Below are 19062 nucleotides of genomic sequence, written 5' to 3'. Positions count from 1 at the left end.
AACAAGTCAGACCCCTCGGCGCCAGCAGGAGTCCAAGACAAAAGAGACTAACGAGCACCCAAGGAACGCCCAGCGATCAGGGAAAAGCCCCAGTATTGGGGGAATTCAAACCGATCGATTGGTACGTGATCCAATCGATTGGAGGCAGGAACTGGGTCCGCCCAAAAGGGCGCGAAGCCCCTGGGGCCTATAAAAGACAGGTCCCAAGTTCAATTCAGTCTCTTAGCCGACCCTCCCAGCAGAACATCTTAGCAGCTTGGAAGAACTCTTGACCGTGAGAAGGAGATGCCTAACTAACAGCTACACCGACAAGTGTTCAGTCAACGTACGCTACGAGACAGGCGCTCCCGACCCTTAGTCCGTACCAGTTGGAAGTCCGCAGCCCCAGGATTGAACAAGAGGCCATTGTTCCCTGACTCAGTGGGTTCTTTTCCAAAGATAAGTATTGGCCTGTAGTGGTAGAGATAGTCTAGTTTTGTAGTGTTTATGCATGAGTAGCGATTAACTGTGTATATAATAAACGTGTTTTTATTTGAACTTTACTAATTGGTGTACCGAGTTATTGATCAGCACTTGAACTTGAACCTCGTGGTGGTATCATAAAGATACCTGGCGACTCTAGAGCAAGGTAATAAAACAGAGCCAATTGAGTATAAAGCACACTCACCAGAATGAGCAACAGCTCTCTCAGGGGAGCTATCACCAGTGCTACACTTGGCCTAGCTGCATATCACTGTGCCCAGTGACTCGCCACATTAGGTTCCCTTTAAATTAGGCAGTGTCAGTATTTGAGCTGTTGGCTGCAAGTCGGAGATTGAGTGACAGTATTTCTCCATCATCACTGCCTTCCTACTCTTCCACTATTGCGCGACCAGTTTGCAGTCCTTGTCCATCTGAAAGGAGAAAAGCTAAAAGGTAAAGTTGCGGTAAGGCAAAGAGGAAGGGGCACACACTTACACCGTTTGCAGCTGGTAAATTAGAAGACATTGAGGGGAAGTGGGATGAGAAAGGAAAAATTAGGTGTGAGCATCCCTCATCTTCTATGTTTTCAGCCCTGGCACTGGTGATCGCTTGAGAAACAATCTACTCTACTTGTACCTCACTGCTGATTATTTCTTTGAAAATACGCAATGACATTTTAACAATAAAGCAGTTCTTTTAGCTTTGCAAAGGTTGTTTAAATTCAGTTCCTCGCTATGGGTTTACCAAAAGAAACCAGCAATACTTAGAATTCTGAACTGAGCTTAACTAGACCCAAATATTGCATGTTTATGCAGCTGTCTATAATGCAATAGGGAGCTTCTTTTGAACAAACTCAGAATGCTTAATATGTTCTGTTTTGTGTTTGTCAGTTTTCTTGAATGTGGTTGGTAATCATTGTAATTCCAGAAAACTTGGTAACTGAGTTACAGGTGTTATAACTAGCTGGGAAGATCCCAGAACGGAATCCTCGATCAAAAGACCATAACTTTTACTTTTTGGTTTAGAAAACGTGGAGGAACAGCATTACAGGACCATGAATTAGGTTTAACAACAAGAAAAAAAACTATTATTAAACATGAAAAATTGGATGATACAATACTCTTTTATTCCGTCTTTCGCTTAACAGTTAAGCACAGGTTTTAAGATTGACACCAATGACAAAGTACATCTTAAGCTACAATAGTCTTATTCACACACAAGGTCCCTTTTAAGCGCACAATATGACTGTGGTCAAATGCACACTCTGCACAGAACCCAAGTTTGTGTCTGTGGATTTCTCCTCAGAACCCCCCCCCCACGATGTATTTCGAAACTTCAATCACAAAAACATGCTTTAAAATCTTCTCAAATAAGGTTTTCCCTTAACAGTTTGCATTCTGAAATCCAGTCCAGGTTTTACAAATCGCTCTTTTAAACAAAGCTTCCTCTCCACTTTTAACAGCGATACCAGTCTAGGATTTTGCCAATCCCTTTAGGATTTCATTATCTTGACTGCTGTGTAAACTGCTCACAATTGCTTTAACTCTCAATTCCCAGTTTAGTAAGGACACGGGAAGTCCACACCAAGTAAAATAAAGAAACAAATCTGTTATTTACTACACACTATATACACAGCCCAATAGATCCCTCTCTGGTCGGTTTTACTGGCCGACCTTTTACACAGAGGTTAATAGAGATCCCCCGCCCCTAGCGGTGGAGCTTGTATTCTGAAAGGACCTGGAGGAAGATAATCATTCACACCTGAAGGCCCAGTGCAGGCTAGTACACCCAGACTGTATTAAAATGACTCAAACATTTAATCTACCTCTGAAGTCTGCAGTCCCACTTTAAATCTAGTTAATGCAATTATCTCAAACTCAGAACACCTTGTTTACTCTTCCTTGAATTCTTCTTAACAATACCTTGGTCTCTGTTGTCTTAATTGCAGGTGTCTTAAACGTTCTTTCTGTCCCAATTCTCTTGTCATCTGGACTGTATTGTGTTCCTAGGAACACCTTTGCAACTGTCCAGCTTCTCCTGGCAGAATTGAGAGCTGTTCACTCCCCACTGTCCTGTCTCCAACTGCCCACAAATTCAGCGAAAACTAAAACGTTTTGTTACTTTACAATGCTCCAGTTACTAAGCAAGACCGCAACCTCTTCTGGCCTACTTATTTACTCTTCAATCCAAAGACCTCTCCAAGAATAATAAAAACACAGTTGGAACTTAACTAAGCCACGCACATACAAGCACCGTTATCCAGCATGAATCTAATTATAGGTTTTACCCTTCCAGGCAGATACACATTAAATTAAACACACTTACAACAATACCTTATTTCTAATGTTTACCAATACAAATATAAATCTCTTAAAACTACATTTGTTTTCCTAACACCTCCCCCTTTGAAAGAAAGAAATCTTCACAATCATGGACATTTGGATTGGATTTGTTTATTGTCATGTGTACCGAGGTACAGTGAAAAGTACATGTAAATGAACATTTCTTTACATTGGTATTACATCCATTTTGCCCAAACTTAACATCACAAGTATCTAACGATATAACTTATCATACAACTAGTTTTTTAGTTCACAATTACACGTGATAATATATAATTACAATGATTTAACCAAACCAAAGACAATAACTAACAGCATCATTAAAATCTGTACATGGTAGATTATCATACTCAAGTCTTGTTTCTTTTTCTTCTGATTTCCAGTTTTCAACTCAGAAAAGAATATTTCATTTATATTTTCCTTTTTGTCACTTGTAGACATAGTTCCATTCTCAAGCCCACTTCCCAAATTCACATGGTATATTTTCATTTCGATTTAACAGACAAAATGTAATTTTTGTGCATTAACATCTAATTTCTTCTCTTGTCAAAATCTCTTTTAGCTGTTTTAAGAATGTTGTTAAGGCGCTTATGTTCACTCAAAATACTATTGTACTCTTGCTTGGTTTGTTCTTTGAACATTTTGTGATCTTGTTGTTTCTCCCAATCCCATGTCAATCACTTCCTCTCTCTGAAGTTTCACAGTTTGTTCTAACCCTTCAAATTTTTTGCACAATTTCTTAACTATCTCAGTGCAATTGTCAGCAGAGTCTGAAAGGTCTTTGGAAAACTGTTCACTTGCCTTGCTTCCTACGACGACATCTTGTGTAGTATCACCGATAAGCATTTTTAAGTCAGTGTCTCTGGTCATTACCACAAAGATCACTTTGCAATGTCAGCACTTCTGGTTTACGATTCGCAAATTTCACAAAGCTAACAAGCAGGGTGGCGTAACTTCGGCTGCAATTTTTGGATATTCAAATTTAACTACATTTCTACTCCTTTCCTGGAGTTGCTGTACCATTTGCCCAAATACAATGCCAAGCACATCAGCCTCGCAATTATTTTGACATCAAAGTCAAAGATGTTTTGTTTCAAAGGAAGAATGTTTCCCTTCCTCGCCTAACAAAATAAGTAAATAAGTTCAAATGTTTAGAAAAATTGGAGCAGATCAACCTTTGATAGTCGCTGATGATATATTTTATATTCCAGGAAATTTTATGAAGGAAAAAATATTAAGGCAAACTAATGGAAAGGAAGAACCTATTCTTCATGTGAAGTTAATTTAAGAAGCAATTTTGTAAATGGAATTGTTACAGTGGGAATTATTGCTAAATTACCTATTTGAGGAATACATTTCATCCCAGGTATGATTTGACTCATGGGGACAGTAATGTGGTGACACCTGTATTCCAACAGGCAGTTTATCATGATAATCTTAACAAACATTTGAAAACTGCTATGGAGAAAAATGAGGCACTTATTGCAGATAACATGCAATTGAAAGAAACCCTGATTCATATGTGAAAGTTGATTTTCTGTCCTAAAGAGTAGTTTGTGAATGAAAAAAAGGAACTGATGAGAGCAATTGAGAATCAGTCAGGAAAGTGAAACTTTTGACTGGGGACTTGAACTGTCTAAAGAGTAAACTTGAAAAGGCAAACTTAGCAAAGGTTGATCTTTAGGTAAAACATAGTGAACTTCAAGCATTAGTTCGTGGAAAATGTCTTGAACAAGAAAAGGGGTTGTGGCAAATCCGAATAATTTGTTGAATGCAGAATTAAAAAGCAAAATTAACGAACTGTTAGAACTTTGTCAAGAGAACAATGAGGTTTTAGACTTCGAAGCAAAATGGAGTAAATGAAGAAGGTGGATGATATGGAATATCGTGGTTCAAAAGTTGTTCCCGTGAATAAAAACTCCTTGTGGAATGCTGATACAGTTGAGCAAAGAACTGTTGCAAGTAACATTAGTGATGTATTAAAGTCAGTAATGGACAATAAGTAAACAACTGAATTACCTGAAAAATTGGAATTGGCATTTCACTACCTGCCTCACTATTGCAATACATTGAATGTTATAAACTTGTAATTGTGCAGTAAATGCAAGCATCCACTAAACCCACCACAGCAAATGCAGTCATTACAAGCACAACGATCCTTTAACAACATTATTATTGTTCATTAAAGTCAGTCAATCTCTCAAGCAATGAAAATTAACTATTAAAAGTGTGGAGTCTCAATCCTAATTATTCTGGGAGATTATAAAAATGTAACATCATAATGCAATCACTCTTTCTCTTTTTGTATTGAACTTGACATTGAATTTATCTGCTGTAATTTACACTTCCTTCTCAGTCCTAGCACTATTAATTTCACAATCCTTCAACTGGATTTGTTAAGGAGACAAACAATTGGTTGCCCTGTTCAGGTCCGAGATGCCGAAGTTCCCTCACTCCATTGTTGTCAGCTCACACCTGCAGCAACTTGCCACGCATATAAAGTAAAAACCTGACTTAAACGGGAAGTCTGACTAACTGCTGCAGCACATACTGCTATAGCAGAATTTGTTAATAATTAGTTATGGTTTGCACAGCTCCTCCACTGGTAAGAAATACAAAATAAGTAAAACTCTACGTGAATCACTAACAAAAGTATAGTTTAGCATTTAGATGTGGTCCAATATCTTCCTTTTGAGAAGCTGGATAGTAGGATGTTCACTGAGTGGAAATTACTATTAAGCCTAAGTTGGGAGTTCTTGACACTTGAAGCAAGCACCCAAAATAGGAGAATAATGCTACCATTCCTCACCTTGATGGGGCAACAAAAATTAGTTAAAAAGTGGAAAATAAAGGATTTAGAATAGAATCTTGCAGAACAAATCTGTGTCAGTTATTTAAGAGGGCTGTCCAATTTCGTCCCACACCCCAGCTTGTCCTCATAAGCCTGTAAATTAATCCTCGTCAAGTACATATGCAATTGTCTTTATGGTTCCTATGGAATCTGCTCATATTCAATGCCCAATTAAAGGTCTCATCCTGCCATCATTCCAATTTGTGGCTGGTGGGTGAGACCTAAAACCAACTGGTGGCCGGAAGGTTAACCCTGCGGGCTGGTGTAGGGCCCCCCTATGCCAAATTTGAGCCCCCACCCTACAGTTTTGCCTCCCAGCATTCACCCTCCCGTTATCCTACATGCATACAACCCCTCGCTGGGGCAGATCCCAGACTTACCTGGGTTTGTGGGAAATCCATGGTTCCTCTTCCTCCCAGGCTTTCTACAATACCAGTAGTGGCCACTGATCCTGGTGTGGTGCAGAGCTGCTGGCTTCTAATTGGCTGGCATCTCCAAGAGGCAGGACTTCTCCCTCTGATTTATTTGCAAATTTTCTATAGCTATGACCACCAGTTACCAATCGACTTGACAGAAGAAAAAGTATCTCCCTGCCTGTTCCATCAAATCTCGCATAATTCTGAATATCTCTATTGAGTCGTCTCTTAATTTTCTCTGATCTAAGGAGAACAATCCCAGTTTCTGCAATTTCTCCACATAACTGAAGTCCCTCATCTTTGTTATCGTTTTGGCAAATCTCCTTTGTAGCCCCTCCAAGATCGACATTATTCCTAAAGTGTGGTTTCCAGAATTGTAAATAATACAATTTTATACAGCCGAGGCCTAACAATGATTTTTTAAAAGTTAGCATGATTTCCTTGTTTTTGGCTTCAATGTCCTTATTTAAAAAGCTGATGTTAAGGTTACAGTGCAAATTTACAATCTAAATCAAGGTAGAAGAAACTAGATTTCAAAGTCGTGATCAAGTTGTTTTTGTAATCAGGTTTTAGTACTGGTAATGGTCCAGGCTGAACCTCTGCCCTTGGCGTTCATGCACTTATTTGAAATCCAAGTAATCATTGCATCTATCAGCAATTTTATATATATTTACTAAAATCAACATTTGCTATTATTTGGATCTCAAAAGAAAAGATAATGCAATTCAAAGCTGCATTTCTGAAAAGCATTTATTGATGATTTACCCAAACTGCTGGCTTTAGCAGCATTTCGTGCATACAGAACTCTTTAATTGTACAATATAACGTTTTTTTTGTGTTCAATGGGTATTATTGAATGAAGCATATCCAAATTACTCATTTATTTGAATAGGGTGCTTGCGAAATACAACATATTACTGTTACAGTATCAGTTGTGTTATGTACCTCCACAGCTAAAATCACTGCATTATCTCGATGTCATTGTCAATGTAATTTTCAGATCGCTAAAGAGCTTCCAGAAAATAGTCAGCCGTTGTCAAATTAAATAGGAATAGGTACTAAGATGCCTTGCAGGTATTAGAAATAGCAAAACAACAAAACACACGGTTTTGAATTATTTAGACCCTGGTTATGTTGAATGTCATTCTTACAATTTATGACATCATCACAGCCCCTCCATTACCGCTTTGTATCGAGCTGCAGTCAGCTTGTTGTATAATATTTATCACACCAAGAAGAAAAATAGAATTACGGTTCGGAAGCCGGATGGCTGGTCACACCGGCAAGTTTTAAAGATTCACACCCAGGCAGTTGCACGAATCCGACAAGACGCGCGACCAAGCAGGAGAGATCCAACTAATGCATTCCACAGCCGAGGCAGACAGCGAACCGTTTCTGAGAAGAGGCAAGGCGTACATTTTTTCTATAACGGTGTAAAATCCTGAAACGGCGAAGGGATTTCCATCAGCCAGGATCAATTGCACGCTAACGATGGATGGATGGAAACCGTTGGGCTTCTTTCCCCCCCTGTGTGCGCGCGCGCGCGCGGCCGAGCTGGTATTTTGTTCCAGTTAAAAAGTTTCACGTATTGGGGAAAAGCAGCGGTAGAGTAAAATAAAAAATATATTAGCAAAAAAAAATAAAAAAGGGTTGATTTATCAGTCCGGCCACATTTATCACCAGCTCTGCCTCCAGTCCCATCCCGTCCTCTCTCTGCCTCTGTGGGGATATTTGGCTGTTAAGGGGGTGGGGGAGGAGAGAACGCGCGCTGTAAAGATAAAGAAACGTTTCCGCAGAGAGAGAGAGAAAGAAAGAAATGTAAAAGGAGGAACCGAACATGAGCGATGCGAACCTTCCTCGCTCGCCCGCCTCCACCTGTCTATTTTCTGTTGTCCTGTTTCCCGAGGAGGGAGGCCAAAGGTCATAGGGTAAAGGGCAGCACCCAGCATCCCCGGTGCAATACACAGCCATCTTGGAGTTATTTTAGGAGATAATTCATGCGGTAAGTTTTAACGTTTTCTTTCTTTATTTCTCGCCCGGAGCCACCCGAGCTCCGTCCCCTCGGCGCCGCCGGCAACTTTTTCGATGAAAATGTTGCCGAGCGCGGCGGCGGGGAGTGCGGGTTCGCCGTGTGGATGTTGGGCGGCTGCTGTGCCTTTTTTTTTGTCTGGGCTCTGACTGAGTCTCCCCCCCCTTCTCACTCACTCTCTCTCTCACACACACACACACACACATACTCTCTCTCTTTCTCTCTCTCTCACACGCACACTATCTCTCTCTCTCTCTGGTCTAATTGAGTACCGTTTTTTTTTTAAAAAAGCAGACAGGCCAACCCAAGCAGCGAGGAGCCAGGGAGCAGAGTAAGATCCCGACCCCAGCATACAGACATACACCTCGGGCACTGGGCCTGCATCCGACTTTCGCCCTCCTCCTCTTCCCCCTCATACTTTACATCATCAACCTCTTCATCCAGATACATTTTACACCCCCCCAGCCGAGCGATGTGACGGGTGTTTCCGCAGTTCTGGCTACAAATTCCCCATTTGCCCTTTGCTGCAAATTCAGAAATTCATTATACCCGCGTTATGTGGGTTCCTGGTTCAGTGTGTTGCATTTATCTTTTTTTAAAACAGTCAAATGCTCTTTATTTATTTTCTTTTCGGATGCAGCGGGTTTATTTTAAGTTGCCCGTGAAGTTGGATTCATATTTTGTTTCAAACATAGTTTTGGTCCACGCTCTCAGCATTGTTTGCAGAAAGTTCCTGGGGTGTAATCACAACGTGAGACATGACGATCATCTCAGAATTGTGTTGCACATCCAAGGGCAAACAACATATTCGTTAAAAATATGTAGCTGGCGATTTAGATTTTGTTTCAGTGGCTATCATAATTTATAATCCCACGTCACAAACCCTTTACTGTTAAATTACGTATAATGAAATGAAAATCGCTTATTATCACGAGTAGGCTTCAAATGAAGTTACTGTGAAAAGCCCCTAGTCGCCACATTCCGGCGCCTGTTCGGGGAGGCTGTTACGGGAATTGAACCGTGCTGCTGGCCTGCTTTGGTCGGCTCTCAAAGCCAGCGATTTAGCCCTGTGCTAAATCAATGGGGAAGAGCTGAATATCTGTGCTTTGTAATCAATTTTATTATCCCAAATAATATTTTGCTGCTATTTGTGTTTCCTGTTTGTAATCTTGTACAGAATTTTAAAGTGTAAAAATATTGAATCGGTTTTGAACTATTGCAATTAGATTTTCATTTTCAAAATCTTTTCAGCATTGTGCAAAAAGTATTCATGCATATTCTTGAATTTTAGGCAGAAATTTACTTTAATATTTTTGTACATTGTCAGAAATTATTTGAAACATATGGATTGACATTTCCAAACGTAAATTGGATGTTGAACCATGTTTAAGCATAACATAAATCCTTGGTCTAAAAAGGTAGGAATAGATTTGTTTTTTATGAACAACCTAAAATTCAGATATGAACTTACAACTTTGCATATTAATTGGATTTGTGAACTGTTACAAACCTTAATTGAACATTGATATTAAGGGTATGAAGGCAGTAATTAGAGACACTTAAGTGTGTGACCATATGATTTAAAAATTGCAGTACTTTTGACGTCATCAGCACTGGTACAAGATGTAGGTTTCAAGACATACAAACTTGTGTTGCTGACTATGCTAAACAAATAGAACTTGTAACTTCTGCATTTGGCTTTATACTCAGGTATTTTGATAGCTCCAGCGGAGGGATGTTTTCTTAACCCAAAAGAACAGTTTCCAGAGTTGTATGTACACAAAAATGATCTATAATCAAAAGTCTGTAATATTGACATAGTAAGTTGGCATTCTCATATTTGAAATTGTAATGCTTGCTTAATGGATACTTTGCCATGGATTGCAAATGAAAACAATTTATGACTTTCCTTGAGTTTGTGAGAATGCTAGCCTACTTGATATTACTTTATATAGCTGATTCTGTATTGTTAGGGACATCACTGCAAAAATTATTGCATTTTTATCAGTTTTTGATACTGTCAATCTTTTTTATTAATAGTGTTTTAATATTCTTAGTCTTGTTTTTCCCCCTCCAGAAAATGAAAGAGATTGCTCAAAAGTAATGTACTAGTGGCTCATTGCATTGGCTGAAGAAATGCCGCTTAATTGAATTGTGATTGTCACTAGGGTTTCAGTAAAGCAGTATTTGGGTTTGTGAACATTTTGAATTTTCATGATTCATAAAACACCCAGTATTACATTTAAAGATTTTGTCTAAGCTTGGGTTGCATTTGGAGGGAACACTTTGGGATCCTGCACTTGGGACTGCTTCACTGTTAGAATTTAGAACAGGTTGCTGATAGTGATAATGATTGGACTAATTTGAAATGATTGATTATTTAAGAATATCGTGCAAATTTAAAAAGTATTGTTTCAAGTTTTTTTCAAAGCATATTCCTGATGCATTAAATAATAGAACCTCGGGGGTTAATGGAGCCTTTTAGCAAAATGTTAGACAAGTTAAGCAACAGACTATTCTGTGATCTCGCATCACGGGAAAACAATCATTTAGCCTTTAATGAATGACCAGGGAGTACAGAACTTGAATGTTGCTGAAAAGAGGCATTCTACTGAAGCTTTTGCTTGCACTCATTAGGAGAGATGAGTGCAAGATGAAAAGCTTCAGCAACATGTATCACTTTTCAGCAATGACCAGAGAGTGATAATTGTGATTCTGCAAGCTTTGTAAGGAATCATTTTTCATTGGAATCAGAGAAGATGATATGGTTATTTTTAGTGGATGAGAAGAGGTTATATGAATACCATTTACCCTTGTTTCATTTGAAAATAAGGTACATTTTCAATGACTTTGGTTTTATGGAAAAGAGCATAATATTGGGAAAGACAAAAGTTTGTTAATGACTTAATGTTTAGTATGCTTGATTTTTAAGTGATCAAAAGGTTTGACTACCGTTTGAAGTTAACAACTAGCAAGATAACGATTTTGTTTTTTTTTCACTGTGACACTCTCTTCTTTTTTTAAAGTGAAGAATGGCACCTTCATCCTTATTCTTGCTCAAATATTGTAGACCAACCCACAGCCGTACCAGTTTTTCATGACTTCTTAAGACGTACTTTCATGGCAAGTGGTTGACTTGGAGTCACTAGAATCTGAATTAACCAACCTCGCCTCTCCTTGGAAAGGTTTGAATCAGAATTCATATGATGTTGCAGATGTAGTGACATTAACATATTGTTGTGCATTTAATTATGGGAAATGTAATTCCACACCTGCAGCTGGCTTTAAATGCTGTAAAACTGTTGGTATACGCACTGAGTTGGAATCGCTGATGGTGTCCTCCATTATTAGTCCTCCCTGCAGATGTTGATTCTGGCAGTAGAGATTAAACTGCGCTCATGTCCCATTCAGTAAAGTTGTCTTTCAATAATGCCGCATTATCTAAAAAAAAGATGTTACATTGGTCTTGTGTCCTGCAGTGTTGTAAAATTCCTTTGTGTGTACTTTTGCAGGCTTCTGAGGCAAAACATGACCACCGACTCGCATCTGCCAGTCCACAAACTACTATTCTATTTCATGCAGTACATTTTTCACTTAACCTAGATTAACTCCATTGTGATGACAAGCTGAAGCATTCTTCTTTATTTAAAAGAAAATATTAGCAATATGCAAGAGCTGTTTGCTGCCTGTAGTGATTTTTCAGTTTTCTTTTAACACTAGAGTTATTTAGGCAGTTTCAGTACAGCTATCAGTGTAACGAGGAAAGCAAATGTGTTCGTGGCATGGCAGAAATATTTAGTAGGAGGATGTGAGGAACATGTTGGCTGTTTTGTCAGGAACCCAGGATTCAGAAGCCAAGACTATGTGTCAACTTAGTGGACAACACTAAATTAGCTCAGGTGTGACCCATGCCATTTCAAATTTTTGGTGGAGATTGGAAGTCCGTGAAGTTCAGAATGTTTAGTGTTCTGTACAGATGTGTAGTGTTCTGTACAGATGTGAAATTATGCAGAATCCGCATGGAACTTGTTTTTAGAATATTGAACTAGGATGCTATGATGAGTTAACTCTATTGGTGTTGCATTATTGTCCTCGTCTTATATCAATAATTTTGAACTTGAAACCGTTGGGATTTATTTTTGTAACTCCGTAGGGCCAATCACTATATCGCTTCACTTTGAGTCTCTGTTGTATTTACACCTGTGTGGAAAATTGAAGTAACAATCCCGACCTAACATCATTATTGGGAGACAGCGGAATACAGAAATTCCAGGATTTGGCCCAATCTCCACTTTCTCATGGAATTTGGGGGTCGGCATAAAATGTAGGCTTAACCTTGCAAACTTTACCCACAGAAGAGAACCACTTTTATTTTTTTTAAATCTATGGTTCAGTATAACAAAGGTTATGTACACAACTTTTAATATTGCATCTAATGTGTGCCTATTGTTTGGATTTGCATGCCACCACTCTTAAGAGCAAAACTTAATAAATTCTGGACTCCTGATGATTTTGATCATATCATTGGCAGAAAGTACTTCAACAAAAGTTTAAACTATTGGCGTAAAACAAAGGACTTCTGGGTGATTGAATAAAATGTACATGGTGCAAACCATTTTCTTTATTGTTCTAAATAAATGAAACTGGTAAACTGCACTTAATTTAGTGGTAGATTTATTTTTAGTTTCCTCTAGTCAGTCAGTGATAACTAAAGAAAAGTAAAAATTATTTTAGTAGAGCAGATAGGGGTTTTAATGTAATTGTTGATGGAACAGGTCAGAGAAGGCTGACATGTTTGTTGAAACAGCTTGCAAAATCCAGGGTCCTGGTTAAGTAGAGTACAACTTAGAGGTTTCATCTGAATTTGATTAGTTTGAAAAGATTTTTGAAAGAGAGACTATGCATATATGTATGTGTCAAAATGCTTCACATGCAAGTTGCTTTAAAGTGCATTTACTGTTAAGTAAACAAATGCATCAGCCATTTTGCACATAGCAAGGTCTCACAAATAACAATGGCCTGCTATTTTGTTTTGGTAAATATTGGGCACGACTGCAGGATTAGTGTTTAAACCAAATCTTGCAACGTGTAATTGAGCAAGCTTGTGTTCTTTTACATCTGGTAAGCACACTTGCTACAATGCTTTTCCCAAGGGTCAGGAAAGTAGAGTGGTCTTTAGTTCTAGATTGTACCAAAATTATAATTGCTGACATAGCTCCAATGCACAAGACTACTGAACGAAGCCACACTCAAAAGCAATTGAAGGGTTGGATGCTAAACCATGCTATGTTTTTGTACTTTTGCCATGTTCTGACTTGTGCATGGTACAAGTTAGCAAAATGAACTTGAGAAGAGTCTCATTGCTATAAACTTTAAACCGAGGTTCAGAAATTTAAAATGATAATGTCACAGTACAGCCATGATCATATTGCCCACTTCAACACCTGTCCAATTCATAAGAAACAATTGCCATTGGGTTTTGGGCCAGCCCCTTCCACAGATTGTATATGATTTGATAAACTGGGTTTATCTATTTAATCGCCTGTTGGAAAATGGTGAAATTTGCTTCCAGCCTGTCAAATATAGGCCAAGTAAAACACTAAAGCATATTTTCAACCTTCTACCTTCATCTCTATTTGGTTACTACTGTTAATGTGACATAAGGACCTTTTATGTTTTTCACACTTTTCTCTGCACTTGTCTTTTATAACTCACAATCTTAAGTTGGTGGTTCATACTATCTGTTGAAAGTCTGGACGTGACTCAAGTTGCTAGATCCAACTATTTATTATACTCATGTCTTCTACCTTGTGGAGGACGAATATTACTAATCGCAAATAGAAACAGAAAATGCTGAAAATGATCAGCAGGTCAGGCCACATTTACAGAGAGAAATGAGTTAACGTTTCAGACATTTTGTTAGAGTTCATCCTAATCTAGAGTTTTGGTGGCTGGTTAATTTTGTGCTCAAATCTTCAGATGTGTCTTTAGGTTAGATATGTGCTTGTAACTACATACTATTTATGAAAAAAAAGCTTCGATCTTGCCTCCTGAATAATTTCTCCAATCAAACGGAATATTTTTGTAGAATGTTTTATTTCTCTTGCTGCTTCATGCCAAAATATATTTTTGTTTTAGGCTATTTTCAGCTCAGCTGGAATTGTTTAATATTTAATTCAAATCAACTACTAACTACATAAAAATATTTTAAAAATTAAAATACACTGTGGCACTCAATAGATTTTTATCCTGTTACTGATACCTAATTTAAATCTACTCTTCTTTGGGAATTGTTTTAACATTTAGCATTCCCTTAGAAAGATTAATTCACGGTTGAATAAAGGGGCACTTTGATTTTGGAAAATTTGGATTAAAACCTCATGTCTTGTGCAGAGTAGTGTCTATAGTCACCATTGCAGATCAGGGCTCACGTTTTGAGAGCTAACCGCTGGCAAATGCTGAGCAGTGCATCTAATTTGCCAAGCATAATAAAACTTGATGCCAGGAGCTTGGTAGTCCCAGAACCAGCAGCACAGATGGAGTTTGTTCAACATTAAATTGGAATTTCTCAGCCTCATAGTTTAAAATCACATCAGCTGTATGCATTTGCAATACATGTTTGCACACCTGTCTAACATTGTGATCATTTTATCATATCTCAACATAGAAGTAGTTGATGATGCCCAGATAAAGCAAGAAAGTTAATCTCTTAATTTCTGAAGGTTCAGAACCACTGCCTAGATAAATTGTTTGAGATTTGAATTTCTACACGTTCATTCAGAAAGATGCTATGTGTTCGATAAAATACTCTTTTATTATAGCATTACATTTTTCTTAAAGTATTATGGGCAGCTGTGAGGGTCTAGAAACAAAATGATCAAGTTTATAAATTTGGGTTCTTGAAGCAGAAGTTTATCCATAAGAAGCAGTGGGCCTTATTCATAATTTTTTTAACTGTATCCACGAGGATCCCTGAACCACTTTCACGAACATTATCACGTCGCCCGCCCTTAACTTTTTCTTGCACTTTAATGAAAATGAAAATTGCTTATTGTCACAAGTAGGCTTCGAATGAAGTTACTGGGAAAGCCCCTAGTTGCCACATTCCGGCACCTGTTCGGGGAAACTGGTACGGGAATTGAACCATGCTGCTGGCCTACCTTTCAAAGCCAGCGATTTAGCCCTGTGCTAAACCAGTTTGTAGCGAGTTGGTGCATTTAGCAATTAATGGTTTACAAAAAAAACCCTCAAATGTCTGTAAATAAACATGGGAATGGAAGCTTCCAGAATGTAATTGTTCTTTTTTCTGCTGTCTAGCGAGTATTGTTCTTCATTATCTTTGAAGATATAATACCCATGCTGTTTTGTTAGAAAGATGTGTGTGTGTTGAAATAAATGAGCAAATTTTCTATGAAATTGACAGTTAAAATGTTAATATAAGGACATAAGTCTCAACCTTGAATGGCTGTATGGCTTGCTAAGTTTCAGATTTTTACATTCCATGGTATTCAAGAAATTGTAGCAGGGCTAAAAGTTTGTTGAGACTTGAGATAGCTTGTTGCATTTCAAGTCAGTTTTAACTTCCATTTCAAGACTCCTATAAAAATTCCAATAGGCTAATGTTCAAAAACGTTTTGCATCTGATGTAAAATTATTACATTGTTTCTGCAGTTCCCAGTGTTTTGAAATTACCTTCAGAACGAATGTATCTTTTCTATTTCAGTATCAATGTTAGGTTCGCACTGTACGGATTTCAGATAGTTGCTAAGTAGTTCATAAAATTTCCACAAATAACTCTGGTGTGTACAGTATGCAAATAGGAAATATGCAAACCAACATTGATTTTGTTCAAAGTTTATAATTTATGACATTAAAATAGAAAATAATTCAGTCTGTGGTTTTGCCTTTTCCTCCTCTTCCCCCTCATTTTAAGTTTATTTTAATTTGTACATTAGCAGCCCTCAATTGGTCCTTGAATTTCTAACATATCCACAGTAATAATCTTTATTGTCAAGCTGGGAATCGAACCTGGGACCCTGGTGCTGTGAAACAACAGTGCTAACCACTATGCTACTGTTAAGCACTGAGTTTGGGTCACATGGCATGTAGGTCCCATGATGTGTAATAGGAGGCCATTTCAGGGTAACACAGTTGCTTCACAGCTTCAGGGTCCCAGGCTTGGGTCGCTGTCTGTGTGGAGTCTGCACGTTCTCCCTGTGTCTGCGTGAGTTTCCTCTGGATGCTCTAGTTCCCTCCCACCAGTCCCAAAAGATGTGCTGTTAGGTAATTTGGACATTCTGAATTGTCCCTCTGTGTACCCGAACAGGCGCCAGAATGTGGCGACTGGGGGCTTTTCACAGTAACCTCATTGCAGTGTCAACATAAGGCTACTTATAGATATAGATATATAGAGAAATACAGCTAAGGGCCTCTTTGTGACAATAAATATTATTATTATTTGGCCCATCGTGCTCTCTGCCTCTTTGGCAGAACTGGCCAATTAGTTTCCAACTAAGGAGTTGGTGCACTCTGACATAACTGTCTTCACAAAGTTACTTGATTTTGATAGCCACTGAGCCTATACAGCTATTGTTGCATGTATGGTTAGAATAGTAAAATTTATAGAGAGCTGATTATATTTTATGGAAAAAGTTAAAGTATATTAGGGAATACTGTGTGCACAAGGACTAGCAGTATCTTGTCTTTGACAATGGCTTTTCATTACATTTGCAAATGTTCACAGACTTTCCATAGGATTTTGCACTGGCATGTACTGTAATTGGGGAACCATTTTGGTGCAGTGCCTGAATAGGGGATCGGGGAGTTGTGAACAGGTACATAGCTGTGTATCTCCTTAACTAGTCAGTTTGAAGGTTTTTAATGACAAAGCAGTGTTTGAGCAGGAATTGTTAGTTAGAATATTGTGTCAAATTAGAGAAAGAAAGTGAAGTATAGAAGGAGGAGATTGAGAGAGTGATAGAGACTTTAAAAGAAACTATTATTAACTCTTTAATAACATTTGATGTAGTTAAACTCTTTATGGTCGGGATTTTCCTCCCGCTGTTGGCTACGAGGTTTCACATTGAATGCATCCATCGCCACAGTGAAATGACAGCGAGGGTGCACTGTAGGCGGGACCAGAAAATCCCACCCTTAAAGTTCACTTTCAATTTCTGAGAGGTTGTTTGGCAGTTATCACAGCCTTAAACAATTACAGTAAGAAGTCTTACAACACCAGGTTAAAGTCCAACATGTTTGTTTCAAACACTAGCTTTCAGAGCACTGCTCCTTCCTCAGGTGAATGAAGAGGAATCTGGTGTTGTAAGACTTCTTACTGTGCTCACCCCAGTCCAACGGCGGCATCGCCACATCATGGCTACCATGACACCTTAAAAATTTACGTATACTGAAATGAACAAGTCTCACCTTTTTCTGGTGATCTTATTGGGTACATATGGCAACTGTGATGTTTGATGATGAGCCTCTTGATCAATACCCCTATAGTGCAGCTTCTGGAGGAGTTGGCTCCTCAGACAGCAACTTCCTGATTTCTACATTTACCTGTGCATGTGTGATTGCTGGTGGTTACTGGTCAATATATACTTCAATAATGGTGAGCACTTTTAGCCTCACCATTATTTTTCTCGTGAAATCCAGCACATTATACCAATTAGTTAATCAAATATTTTAGGTTACATATTTGAGGAAATATTTCTGTTGGAATACATACATTTCAGCAAGCTACAATCAGCATGTCGAGCAATGATTATTGTATAGCATAAAGTTTAAACACTAGAGGCTACTTTTAATTGATGTTACAGTTTGAATTACCCAATTCATGCTTTTATGCACAATGAATTCCCAGTGTGTTGTCTGTTGGTTCTGTTGCTTAATTTGAATTATTAAGTTTTCAGTTGACTATAATTGCTAAAAAAAATAATTGGGTTCTTCCCAAATCAAATGGTATCATACCTTTTGATATTTAAACATGATTTTAAAAATGTCATTTTGTATATGATTTAAATGATGATATATGTTCAATAAAGATGTGTGCACTTTTAAAATAGACTTCTAAAGCAAAACATTTCAAATTGATCTCCAGGAACCGCTACAAAATTATCAAATAATAATCAGTATTTAAAATAATTTAGTTTTCTATGCTTGCTAACATAGCAGTTTGTTGTTTCTGTTGCTGAATACCAGCCACTATGTTTTCTTCAATGATGCAGCTGATTTCTGTGGGCAGTCAATACTTGAATCATTCAGAAGTTAGATAGGGCCTCATGGAGTGTGCCAGTTCTTGTAGCAGGTGCCCACACGGTGAAGTTTGAAAACAAATACTCTAAAGAATGTAACATAGATACATAGAACAGTACAGCACAGAACAGGCCCTTCGGCCCTCGATGTTGTGCCGAGCGATGATCACCCCACTCAAGTCAACGTATCCAACCTATACCAGTAACCCAACAACCCCCCCACCCCCCATTAACCTTATTTTGTAGGACACTAAGGGCAATTTAGCATAGCCAATCCACCTAACCCGCACATCTTTGGACTGTGGGAGGAAACCGGAGCACCCGGAGGAAACCCACGCACACACGGGGAGGACGTGCAGACTCCGCACAGACAGTGACCCAGCCGGGAATCGAACCTGGGACCCTGGAGCTGTGAAGCATTTATGCTAACCACCATGCTACCGTGCTGCCCCATCTATATAAAATAACTAATGTGTGGAAACATGATGGTAGAATGTAATGTGTGATTTTTTTCTTTCTTTTATACAACACTTTAAAGCCTGCGTGACAAAATTGTATTCACTAAGTGCAACTATGTCAGTGCTAAGTTGTGCAAATCCATATAGTCCAGTGGGAGTTTTCCTTTGGATTTACATCACAACGACAACATTTATGCAGAGCAAACCTGTTTCACGCGAGTGCAATACGGTGTACTTGTAGCCTGTGT

General features: G+C 38.4%; 1 protein-coding gene and 2 long non-coding RNA genes across 9 annotated transcripts in view; 1 reads left to right on the top strand and 2 right to left on the bottom strand.

Moving 5' to 3' along the window:
* Positions 1-889, bottom strand: part of LOC119955012 — a 31787-nt gene extending 30898 nt beyond the window's left edge. The window contains exon 1 of the long non-coding RNA XR_005458358.1: positions 668-889. This is a non-coding gene — a long non-coding RNA (uncharacterized LOC119955012). The remainder of the gene's footprint in view (positions 1-667) is intronic.
* Positions 890-6803: 5914 nt separating this feature from the next.
* LOC119955013 lies at positions 6804-7985 on the bottom strand. Its single transcript, XR_005458359.1, has 2 exons — positions 7924-7985; positions 6804-7512 (listed from the first exon to the last, which is right to left on the bottom strand). It is a non-coding gene; the product is annotated as an uncharacterized LOC119955013 (long non-coding RNA).
* Positions 7969-19062, top strand: part of cnot2 (CCR4-NOT transcription complex, subunit 2) — a 139041-nt gene continuing 127947 nt past the window's right edge. For 3 of the 7 annotated variants that reach the window (XM_038780816.1, XM_038780812.1, XM_038780808.1), the window contains exon 1: positions 9428-9518. In XM_038780816.1, coding sequence (XP_038636744.1) covers positions 9483-9518 — 36 coding nt within the window. In that variant the 5' untranslated portion in view covers positions 9428-9482. Of the gene's footprint in view, positions 8074-9427; positions 9519-11126; positions 11286-19062 lie in introns of those variants that run through there. The other 4 variants (XM_038780815.1, XM_038780814.1, XM_038780813.1 and 1 more) reach the window with 4 other exon arrangements.

Source organism: Scyliorhinus canicula, chromosome 20 (assembly GCF_902713615.1).
Source record: "Scyliorhinus canicula chromosome 20, sScyCan1.1, whole genome shotgun sequence".
NCBI lineage: Eukaryota > Metazoa > Chordata > Chondrichthyes > Carcharhiniformes > Scyliorhinidae > Scyliorhinus > Scyliorhinus canicula.
This window is presented reverse-complemented; position numbering and strand designations above follow the sequence as displayed.